The following is a 13,462-nucleotide window of genomic DNA, read 5'->3' as shown; positions in this document are numbered from 1 at the left end:
GAAACTTAATACGTATGAGCATGTTGTTAAGCATCCTGTATATGATGTGAGTTTGCATGCGTTAGCACACGTATGTTCGTGCGCAATGTGGAACGTGCGAATAAAACTCGGCCGACCGACATCTCGGCGGGAACAACGGAGGCTGCCACGACGACGATCTGGCGATATTTATAAATCAAGCGGGCACGCGCGCGTCTGTATCGCGTTCTCGTAAACACCGTAAAACTACTGAAGTCGACGATATAATATATTATATCGATGTATTGAATATTATACGTGTTTACTATACGATAGAACGGCTTTGCAATGGGGTTACGTATTCCTTTAGGGGATGTTTAACTGAACGGGAGGAGGGTGACCTATGTATGTATCCCCTTTAAGACGGTATTGTCCTATTTCTTAGAACTGGGGCCTGATGTGCCAAAGGGACAAATTTTGTCCCCCCCCACAAATTATAAAAATATTTTATCGATTTATTACTTCTATTTTTTTTTTCATTTCTATTGAGAAGGTAAGTGTATAATAATAACATAAAAAAAATATACAGACTAAAATTCAAGGTTTGTTATTTCAATAGGCAATGACAGAGATGCGATGATTTAAATTTAAAGGGAATTATTTTCAATTTTTTTTATCATCAGTACGACTTGAGTTTTTCGCGATGTGATATATGATTCTATTTGATTCTCCAAAACAAATTTAAATTTCAAACACCTGTAAACGAAAACTGTGATGTGCATAGGTTCTACAATATAGTATATACACATCTGTTATATCTATAGTTTTAAATTTTAATCACGAATTGAAAAACAAAGTTCCCAAAAAATAACGTAGTTTTTCAAAAATACAAGCCCCGTTTTTTAAACCACTCTAAATAGCTATGATATTGAAATCTCAGTACACGATATTTACAAATTTATTACATTGCATATAGTAATAGTATTATACATATTATATTATGCGCAAGTTTTACGCGGACGCGCGTTTTTACACGTGTAGCCGTGAACAATATAACAATAATAATTATTATTGAATATATATTATGTCATATTATTCATTACAAACTACAGACCTCGATAATGAAAATTGATAACGGTGGAACGATCATAATAGTATTAAGCACGTGGCAGTGGCGGTTTCGCGAACGTTATAGTATATTATATTATTTTATCTGCCAATGCTCATTCGGCAGCTCGTAAACGGTTTTGGCGATGTTTACGTGCGGTCGTGGCGTGTATATGAGATAAAAAAACCGAATTAATATTAACACACGGTCTGCGGCGGCGATAGGAGGCACGCAGACTCGCCGTCGATGCTTTCCCTTTCGTTTTCACGCTGCTCCTACGTAATAATAATAATATTATATTTTATAATATTAAACCCGTCTCGACGCCACAACCGCCGCCCGACATCTCTTCCGCGCTGCCAAAAACCCGCGGAGTCTCCGCCGCGTCTACTATAGCCACAGTTATAGTTGCCGCGCCCGCCGTTGTTAATATTATTAGTTATTGCTATAACAATGTTTCGCTTGAATGCACGCTCAGCTAGATAGTGCTAAATCTCGAAAGAGCGAATTGCTATTATATACTATTTTGATGTGTTTTATTTTAATGTAAATTATATAATATAAATCTATAAGATAAAAAATACATAAGTAAAATGTATAAGTACAGAGAACTCCGTGCGATTGGAGTGGAGCGAGAACGTTTTATTTTTAAAGTCATGGCAAAGTAAAGAACGGATTTTTGATTTTAACGTGATTTTGTATTGGGTTTATGCAACTGAACGGGGGTAAAAAGTTTGGAAAATTTGTTTGTGGATAGAATTTGTAGAAAACATTTTATTTTAAATTTTTGAGTACTTATAATATTTAGCCTAAATTTTTCATATTTTAAAATATAGATATTATTTAAAAAAAATAATACATTTACTAGGTGGAAATTTTTTTTTTGTTACACATAAATAATATACTAACTCGTTATTTATAAAAAAAACATTTTTTATCAGTTGTTGATAGAATATTGGGATAATATATTTTATAAGAGCATATTATATAAGTAATATATTTTAAGCTTTTAAGAACTTAAAACTAACTTAACTAAATTCATAAAATATATGTATTTACGATAAGTAAATCGTTCAGAGACTCAAAAAACGCATTCCCACACAATTAATTTCAAAAGACATTTACACCAACGGAAGTATAAAGTATTCTTTTCCGTATCACTGCAGCATTACTATTATGACGAAGGATCTTTGCAGATTTGCAACGAGAGGCGCGCGTACACTATATATAATAGTAATAATAATTTAATTATTATAAATTTATAAATAATAATAAAAAAAATTATTATTATTATTATTATTTTTTTTTTTTTTTTGAATATGACGTTCGCGGGCGATGCGATAATAACGCCTCTTGTTATTTTTTTTCGCGGAAAATCTTGCGACTTGGAGCACGTAAAACCGATAACACTTATTGTATTTGGCACACACAAGCGAGTAAAAAACGGTAGTCGATCACGTGCATTTTTACAAAGCTCGTCGTGGCCAATGACCGCGGCATGCTTATTATTATGTTATATTATTCTGTCGCACACCACGATCCGCGCAGACACGTTCCCGTTTAGACATAAATTTTATACCATATACACTATATATATATATATAAATATATTTTTTTTTTTGGCCCCCAATCGTTTCTATCAACAGACATTGACGAGTTAACGAGTTTCACGAAACGTCACTCTTCCCATTATAATAGGTATACATTACTGCTACAGTGTGCATTATATAATATATACATATATACGTCATATATACATTACATATATCGTCCCGGTATACATAGGTATACTATTTTAGGTACATACTCGAGGCATGTAGATTTATAATAATATTCGAGTGATGAGGGATACCACGTGGCGAGTGAGCAAGTATAAATTATATTAGGTATGCATATGTATAAAATTATTTTTGTATGCCACACAAATACGTGTGATATATTCGCGCCTAGTATTATTCTTATTATATTATATCTGATACAACGATAATAATGTCCAATGTCTTAAAAATATAACGAAACGATAACGTTTGAACCGATTGGTGATAATGGGTTAAGACTTAAAAATGATAATTATCAAAGGTTATATACTTTATAAGTATTATCGATTCAATAATAAAGTTTCAAATATGCACGATAGATATATAATATAGATAGAGGTATACCTGTATTAATATTTTAATCAATCAAGCATATCAATCTATACCTTTATTCTATAGGTACCTTAAATCGAAGTTCTGGTAATTAAAACAATGTTCATAATATCACCCTTATATAGTTATTTATAGATTTAAAACAATTATAAGCGAGTATAATTTGATTTAGCTATAGTGTAGTAATACAGGACCATGGATAATATTACAAATAATAATTTATATAATCAATGATGTCGATTTGGTATTATACCCATAGTTACACAGTTAAATATCTAATATAAATAAATCATGTATAATTTAACTTAGAAACACTCGACTTACAGTTAGTCACGGTGTCTATAGCATAAACATAACTTTACCGTTTATATTTTATAAAAATAAAAGGTATTTATAAGTTTTTTTTTTTAACTTAAACATTCGTAAAATAAGGACCATTAATCAGTTACTAAAATAATACAAATCAATGAAATAATTACAAGTATCTAATACTAAATATAGAAAAAATATTAAAGGTGCATTTATAGTAATTAGCAGGTACCTATACAGTATAGGCTATACTGTTATACTGTTGTAAAATTAATCATATAATATGTACAAAAACATTGAAACATGTGATCTTAAAAATTTTGTATCAGCTCGGTATAGTAAAACTATCAAGAACCTTTATGACCAGTATTATGGGTACCTACTCTCCGAACTGTTGCAGAAAACCAGATATATATATTGAAACATTTAACGGATCTGCATAAAATAAGCGAACATAAATAATTTCGATTTCAGACGCGGTTTTATTTGTTTCAACATGATAAAAACCATTTCTCAGACAATATCATAAAGATCCTCTCAGTCGTTATTAAAACGAGTTTGTCGGAATGGTAGGCGAGGCTATAATATGAATTATTACTGTCTACAGCGTTAGACATTTTACTCGTGTTAAATAAAAAAAGAGATTAAACCTTATCTAACTTGTGCCTACCACAATAAATATAAGTTGTATACTATAACACTAATTTTTTGAGATAATATTATTGATGTGCATTATACGTCTGTAATTATATGTAGGTGCTTTGTATTTTAGGATTAAATGACTAAAAAAACAAAAACCACTTAGTTTGAGACAGCAACAAAAGTTGTTTAGATTTTAGATACTGTGCCAAAAAAAAAAAAAAAAAATGTGTTAATGGACCACGGCTCCTTGAAAACGAATGATAGACAGGTGTAAAGTTTCTTCACAATCCTTAACTTTTATTAATAATATTTAATTTAATATTTAAGTTCATTCTAAGAATTTACCTTCTTCAAAAATATAATTATGAATATTTTGAATAATTAATTATATTAAATTTAAATTTAAAATACAATTTAAGAGTTTTTATTGTTAATAAAATATGTACATTCGCTATGAAATAAATGGTACCAATATTTCATACTGAACCAACAAGTTTAGTATTAAACTATAAAAAAAAAAATTAAAATTAAAAAATGATATGCATTTGGAATTGTTTACCAATAGCGTAATGTGCATTTTATGATCATAATCAGGTTTTAATGTTTTATCGACAACGGGTTTTTATTTACTGCCAGTATCAACAAGCCGATGTTTTAATAAAGACATGTAATCGACAATAACGTACCTACATATAATACTCGTATATAATTTTGTTTTATTCTATTGACAGAAAGATTATCATCGCTGTCTTTTTTTTTTAATTTAAAGAGGTATCTTAGTGGTTAGTGCACCCGGAGGGCTTATTTCGTACGAGGGACGGTGTTCAATCAACGCGAGTTGGGTTCTAAAAATGGAAGTATAAAAAAATAGTTTCTGTTTTCAGCCCATGTTCAATTTTTTATGTGTTTTCACGAATGTTTTAACATTATATTTTCGACGGGTACACGAGTGAACAGATTTTATTAACACCGATGTCTGAGATTACGGAAAAGAATGTGGGGAATGGATTAATGATGATGCATTTACAATTCAGTACCTAAAATGATTCGTGAAAGATAAATGGTGAACAACTGTAAATATAGATCAAAGAAATAAATCGTGAACAAATTTAATTTTAACTTAGTGGAATATTCATTATGTTTTCATTGATACAATTAATCTTGTTCTGAATAATCTAAAGTATTATTAAAAAATAAAACTACTTATTACTACAAATTATTAGTAATCAAAAATAATGACTATACTTAGTGCCATCGTATGTCATGATTTAAAACTGCGGAATTTTCACAAAATCATTATTTTATACACTTACACAAACGTATATATTGAAATAATTATATTTTAGATGTTTAGACCGGTATATCTAAATTACCCCGCCAAATAAATGGTACCCGAAATGTGTTTGAAGTTATACCTTCTCCGGATATTACAAGAGACCAAATTAATTTTACCAGAAACTAATGTAGGTAAACCTACCAAAAGTTAAATTGCTTGAGAGAGATTTATGATTCTTTAATTTGAACTAATTTTTTTTTATCTTTTTTACTTTGAAGTAATTTAAACTGTGACCTACACTTCATTTTAATTATAATTTATGACAATAATCATACCATTTAAAACTTATTATGGAGTCAATTTATCAAAATACAACTTATTATTTACAAATATGGTATCGTAGGTATTTCACGTATGATAAATAACTATAATAATAAATAACTTGCTTTGATGCCATTAGATACAATTTACTGAGAAATAACGATTGGAATAAGAATGCTGCAAGTTGTAACATTCAACTTCATAATAAGTAATAGCTATAATAAGGTATACAAGGTATACATGATACACCGGAATAGTTTGTGTAAAAAAATACACAAATAAAAATGTTAAAACTTCCTTATTATACCTACCTACTTACCTACCTATCACAATATTATTCGGTAGGTATATGCTATTATATTTCTTGAATCATTCACTTTAACTCTATAATATTAATTTTAGCATGAAAGTAAAACTTCACGAATTTTTTGAAATATTTACCCATATAAAAATTTATAAATTCATAATATGTTTTTAATAAGTCAATATTAAATACAAAAAAAAATCATAATATTTTAATGCAATCAAATCATGATATTCATATTTCATAAACCCTAATCGGTACATACACACATTGTGGTTATTTAAATTATTTTAATTTATTCGCATAAAATGTATAGTTTATAAATCTAAATGTACCAAGTGTATTAATAAAATATATATCTAATAATATTATTATTTATTAATTAATCATATAAATATATTTCGATTTATTTTAATATATACACCAGTCAACATATTAATTATTCTAACAAGTAGTTAGTAGATAGTAGTTAGGTACCATGAACATTGAACACTGATTGATCAGCATGCAATGGTATATTAATAACAAAAATAAAACACGTAAACAAATCCATACACGATTTTACATGTGGGACATGTTGAACCCAAAAACTCACTTAAATATTTTAATTACATCGTGCATTGTATAATATCTCGGTGGACGAATTTATTTAGCGATACAACTTTTGAAAAAACCATACAAAATAAATAATATTGTGTTATTGATGGTCAATTTTTTGTAATAATTAAAGCTTTGCAACGTTGCTATTTACATACAAAATTACAACGATTATGAAACGTTTGAAACCGATTGATTTATAATAATTTCTTTTTGGCTAAAATTAATTATTCTAATATAATCGAATAATCTAAGATTTATTATAAGTCATAGTACAAAAATAATTGAATATTTTTCTGCTGTATCTATAATATAGTTATATTTTAATTATTTCTATTCGTTTAATCCTATGGTAACTTTCAATATATGTAGATATACTATACCTATAACTTTTTATTTATAATTATTCGATTAATTTTTATTTTGTTATTCACAAATGAATAATTTATGGTATGAATCCAAATATCCTTTAATTTTTTTTTAAAATTATAATAATATAAATCAAAACTAAAACGAAAACTTTCAAAAATAATTTAACTTTTAGTACCTACTACGGATAATAGTCATTAATAAAAAATTTAGAAAGAAATTGTTATGAACCATATAATTTATAAATTAAAGTAATAATTGTTAATATTTTTCAAAATGTTAGAATTTGTTAAAGGGTGATCTGAAAGGTGATATTATATAAAATAGGTACAATATTAGATCGTGTATTTTAAATGGTGTATAAAACCATTCTTAAGAACTATAACTATCTAGTTTAAAAACTCGAAAACTAATCGTTCAAATTGCGATATAGATACGTCGACATTTTTAAGACTAACAAAGTTTATAGTAAAAATAGCTGTTCTCGTGGAAAAAAATTTAAATTTGTATCACCACAGAATATTTTTTAACTTGTGAAAAAATCTAAAAAATTGAAAATATCCATGTTTGTTAAGTACCTATAATACTTTAAAATTTCAAAAATGTTGATTGAAATAAACACATTATTAAAAGGGTAAAATAAGGGTGAACATCCTTGGTGAATCACCCGGTTTATAAGTATACTAAGTGATTATAATAACTCATCTAAAATACGAACATTATTATTTTTATAAATATGTCAAAGTTTAATGAAATTAAACATAACCGGACGTTAGACAAATAAATTATTGAATGACCTTTTCTAAAAAGTAAAAAGTCATTGAACTTTTTTGTAGGTATTACAAAGAATTATTTACAACGTTACCTACATTAATAAATTATAATCTGAAAGTAACCTTTTAGAGACATACATGATAATTCTCTAAAGGTAAAAACATAACAAATGTCAATATAAAATTATTAGAATTTTCTAAAGAGAAATATCACAAAACAAAAAAAAATATGTTACTTATGTTATTAATAGTATGACATATTATGTAATTTATATTGTATATTATATTTTTAGTATAGCTTAATATTAAAATGATAACGGAAAACTAAACATCAAAACAGTAGGCTAGTGAGTAGTAGGCAAATGAATATCGATATTCAAAAATATCGCTTTGCTTTATATCAGTTGTCAAGTGATTCATTCCAATAAACGATGGCAGCAGAGGAGTAGTTGTAGTATTCTTCAAACAGAGCCTCCTCTGCTGTCAGATAAACATGAAAAAAAATGTTCATTCTAATAAATGTGTTAAATCTGAATTCAATGAAATATTATTGTATTCTAAAACTTCATCTATAAAAAATAATTGTAGAAATTTTTTTTAGATTTTTCAAATTTAGTATAAATGACTAATGAGGAATATTGTATTACATTTTTAAGCTTAAGCTATACAATTGATGATTTTATTAATCATTTACTAAAAAATACTTTTAGTTCATAAATGTTCATAATTATGACAAATTTTGAAAAATGTTTTCACATTATTAAATAAAATCATTATATTCATCTTTCCGCTTAGAATCCAAAATAGGTATAGCCCGTAAAGGTGCATGATATAGGTAAGGCATAGACAATAGCGTAAAAAATAAATAATGGATTGTCTTAAAAATATTTAAAACGATAAGTTAAAACGTTTAAAACATTAGTATAATAAAAAAAAGAGAGATTTACGTTATTTTGTTACCGAAAAACATATTATTAAGGATAAATAATAAAAATAATTTAATGCAATGATGCAATATTACAAAATTTCTAGTATTAACTATTTATTTACTATTATGTAATAAAAAAATTATGAAAAAATATATAGAAATTATTGTACATAGACTATAGGATAGAATTAACCAGTTCGGGATCAAATACGCTTCGCGTGAATACTAAATGCATAATACATGATTATAATAATATACGAGTGGTGTAGTTTATGTTATACACATAGATCAGTGGAAAAAAGTGAAACGTCACTGAAAATAAACTCTGGTTTTTAGAATCAAAATTAAAATAGATACTAAATTGTTTATATATGTGTATAATTCAATGTCTTTGCTCAATTGCTGTTGCAGTATCGATCGATTGATATGTTGCCAAATGATTATATATCTCGCGAAGCAACATGCAGACGTGTATTTCGCTTCTGCTTTTCATTTGATAAATTAAAACGATGAAAAATCTAAAAATTCTACTAAAATAGGAAAAAAATTGAAAAAAAATTATCAACGATCTCGACGAAGATGGGATTCGAACCCACGCGTGCAGAGCACATTGGATTAGCAGTCCAACGCCTTAACCACTCGGCCACCTCGTCCCGTGAGCGGAAAAGGCGTATTGAATGGCTCTTATGAACCAGACTTTTTTTTTTATTGTATTTTTTTTAATTGTATTTAATAGGATTAACGTTAAAAAGGATAATAAGTAATAACGAATGTAGTATTGTTTTAATTTAAGTTTGAAGCTTAAGCAGTTATTACTAAAATAAAATATTGTATGCATAATAACAAAATATAAAATGTAATTTGCATCACTAAAGCACATATATAATATCTACTGATTCGTTTTTAGTTAAAAAAAAATATTAATTGTTTGGTTTAAAAATTTAGAAAAGTAGCCAATAGGTATTTATTTAAACATTCTAAACCTATTACTACCTAGATGGCTAGATATAATATTACTCAATTATACAAATATTCTATTACATTCCACACAGGTACCTATTAATATATCTATTATACATATAGGTATGTACCTTAAACCTTAGTGCAACGCATGCTTAGTGTTAGTGCCTATGTATTTTATGTTACCTGGTCCCTATATTAACTACTAAAGTGCCTACCGCCTATCTTGTTTATTTGTATGTACAAAATGATTTATGAATTATATAATCATTATAATCTAAATATATTATTTAATACAAATGAATTGTAACATACCTAATAATATAATATCCATAATATCATAATAAATTATTAATAGAAATGTTACGAGTACCTTGTATTAAAGTTAAAACGGTAAATTATATTTTTATGATATACCCATTAAAAATAAAAAAACTTTTGTAATGTCAGTAAAAAATATTATGAAGTATATTAGGTAGTGAAGTTAGCCCATTATAACTTCTATCTTTCCATAAAATAGTTTTGAATACTGAATTAGTGAATTATAAATAACGTTCATTCATACGAACGAAATGTCATTTGAATGTATAATATTACCATCATGTGTACTGCTGCTTTATGACGACAGATAGCTATAATATATTATTATATAACCCTATTTATTCCTATTAATATTTGTAATTATTTATTATAGGTGCTATAAGCTATTTTATGGAATAAATAATAATAATATATGCCTTATATGCTCTTGAACGATTGAAGGTGGATAGTATGTACCTATATAACATAGATAATTATATGCAAGTCCTTTACTTGCAGTTTGCAGGCATAATGGACGTAATATATTATGTACACAATACACACCATTGAGATTTCAAACAACAACAAAGAAGGTGCCAATTATAGTATTATATAGAATTATATTGGTAGGTATTTGAAATCTGAATATGTTTAAACTTTATGCATTTTTAATTTGATTGTATTTGAACAAAACGATACGGTGTTGATTGTTTAAAAATAGAAAATAAATAATTATACACATTTTAGTTTTAAACTCTCTTCGTCTCTTCATATTATATTAAATACGTATATATTATACTTATACATTTATATACTTTGTCATTACTTATTTGTATATTAATGTATTATAAAATAGATATTTATCGTAATTATGATTTTATAATTTATTATTATTACGTAAATTATTATGAAATGTACATAAATATTTATATTATTTTTAACTAAAACATTTTGGTGATGCTTTGAAAAACATAACAAAACGATAAGATTTAATGAAAAAATAGGAATTTGTAATAGAAGTATGCGTAAATACTAACTTTTTAGTTAACAAGTTATTCTAGAAAAATAAAAAATTAAAAGAATTGTAAAAAAAAACAAAAAAAATGATTGCACGGTACCGACGAGGATGGGATTCGAACCCACGCGTGCAGAGCACATTGGATTAGCAGTCCAACGCCTTAACCACTCGGCCACCTCGTCTCGTGCAAGGACGAGTCAAAAAAGACTAATTTAAACCACATTAGAAAATAATATAGTAACAAATTTTAAAATTGATATAATATTTAAATATATTGTATAACAATTTTCAAAATCGAGATCAAAAATATGTATAATCATCAAGTACCTACTGTATAGTTCTTATTAAATACCTATACGGCTATCCATTTATAATATATTTATAATATACTTATATAGGTATATTGTAATATAATAGGTCTACGCGTAAATATGTTTCATTTATTACTAAAATAATAAACATTTTCAAAGCGTTAAAGGCACAATATGATTAAACACTAAGGTTGATGCTATTTAAGTACAGAAAGGTATATAATCGTACTTTTTAATCTGATTAATAATAATGGCTAAATTTAAAATGACTTAACTAGATAGCTACTATTTTTAAGTTAAATATAAATATATAAAGTTAATACTTTAAGCTTTAAACCCTTAACAATTTAGGTAAACAGTTAATTTTAATTTCATTAATAGGTATTGAAATGTGGATGCTATTTTTTTTTTTATAAAAATACAACTGACAATAACATGACTATAGTTAATGTTGCAATAATTTTAACAAGGCAACTCGAGATTTACGAAAATATTTTAATTTTGAAAAAAACCAGAGATCAAGATATCTTTGTTATTGAATAAGCGACAAGAATGTAGTACCTACTACCTATATACCTTCCAACTAAGGATTGTAATGTATAAATTGTACGTGTAGTAATGACAGTAAAGTTAATGTACCTATATATTGTTGAATGTTGATGTAAAAGTAGAATATTATGTATTTCAGTATTTGAGTAAATTTATATTCTCACATGTTAGATCGTGGTCGATAACACTGTCTCTGCAATCCACACACTCTACATATTATGACTAATATCTACTAGGTATATAGGTTCTCTTCAAAAAATCCATTATTTATATACATATATTATTTATTTAATATCTGTTATAATTTTTTAAAAAAATTGTTAAATCTTTGTAATATCTTTTGTCGACACTCGGCGGTAATATGATATGTATGTTCATTACCTAGATATTATTTTGTTTTATACCTAGTACCAACCTACCTACTAAGTTAACGTTCTTATATTATTTTCTTTTCCAGAGAATTAAATAAGATGTATATTAAATATATGATTTGTTACAATATTATAATGTATCATAAACCTAACGTTGTATTACTAAAGAAGCAACCTAAGTTATTATAATATATTAAAGTTAATCTTAAAATAAAATTAAAACATTTCTAAATTATTTTATGTGAAAATAAAATAAGTTGGTACTCACAATTCCGTCGCAAAGGCTTACGGCAACGATTGAACCAGGTTCACCAGAAACATTTCCCGAATAAAAACACCCATTAACCTTCACATTGGGTGGTTCTCTCCAAGATTCGTTCTGCTTCATGCGAGTAATCTATACGATAATAACAAATGTAAATTCAGTTAAATTCGGTATTCACGATCATTTTGTTTGTTTTATTAATTTCTAAAAACATGAAAACATGAAAATTGCTTAATACTTGTATTTATACAAGACAATAAAATAGGCTGTTGGTTGATTTATTAAAACATCGTGCACAGATAATAATATCATTAGCAGCAATAATTTTTGGCAATTTACCAATATCAAGACAGTCACTGAATAATCGCTTATTATTTCTAAAAGTATGGATTATATCATTCGAAGGGATAAATAGCCACGCTTTATAAAATATTAATCACATTTATTATTGTTTAAGACAAAGGCTTTTGTTTTACTATTGATATGCATGATTGTTATAATATAATATTATAATGAATATTCTATACATATAGGTATGACAAAATAACTACCAATTCATTTTTTTTTTAAGATTTTAGAGATGCATCATACATAATCTAAATTTATTCGACAGTTTAAATATTAATTAATATTATATATAGACAAAAAAGGTAATAACCTGTTATAATATTATTTTATTTTAATTTCAGCTAGATAATCAAGTATAATAGTTATTTATTAATTAATAATTATTAGTGATTTATCATAAAATTAAATCAAAACAAAATTATTATAATAGATACATTAAATTGTGTACCTAGTATATAATATTATTATAATAACATATTTATTACAAGAAGGTATTTAAAATTAATTTTTGGTTATACATATTTTTCAAATTTTTATAGGTATTAGTGAAATATATAATTTTTTTACCGTTTGTTTAAATTATATAAGTAAATCAATTATATATT

General features: G+C 26.4%; 1 protein-coding gene and 2 non-coding genes across 3 annotated transcripts in view; all 3 read right to left on the bottom strand.

Annotated features, from left to right (window-relative positions):
- Window positions 1–13,462, bottom strand: part of LOC113553107 (A disintegrin and metalloproteinase with thrombospondin motifs 20-like) — an 88,435-nt gene that overhangs the window by 27,640 nt on the left and 47,333 nt on the right. Inside the window, exon 4 of the mRNA XM_026956262.1 lies at window positions 12,513–12,641. Coding sequence (XP_026812063.1) covers window positions 12,513–12,641 — 129 coding nt within the window. The remainder of the gene's footprint in view (window positions 1–12,512; window positions 12,642–13,462) is intronic.
- Trnas-gcu lies at window positions 9,307–9,388 on the bottom strand. The gene has a single exon. It is a non-coding gene; the product is annotated as a tRNA-Ser (tRNA).
- Window positions 11,114–11,195, bottom strand: Trnas-gcu. Its single transcript has one exon. It is a non-coding gene; the product is annotated as a tRNA-Ser (tRNA).

Source organism: Rhopalosiphum maidis, chromosome 2, assembly GCF_003676215.2.
Source record: "Rhopalosiphum maidis isolate BTI-1 chromosome 2, ASM367621v3, whole genome shotgun sequence".
Lineage (NCBI taxonomy): Eukaryota > Metazoa > Arthropoda > Insecta > Hemiptera > Aphididae > Rhopalosiphum > Rhopalosiphum maidis.
Note: the sequence above shows the minus strand (reverse complement) of the source record. Positions and strands in the feature narration are given on the sequence as shown.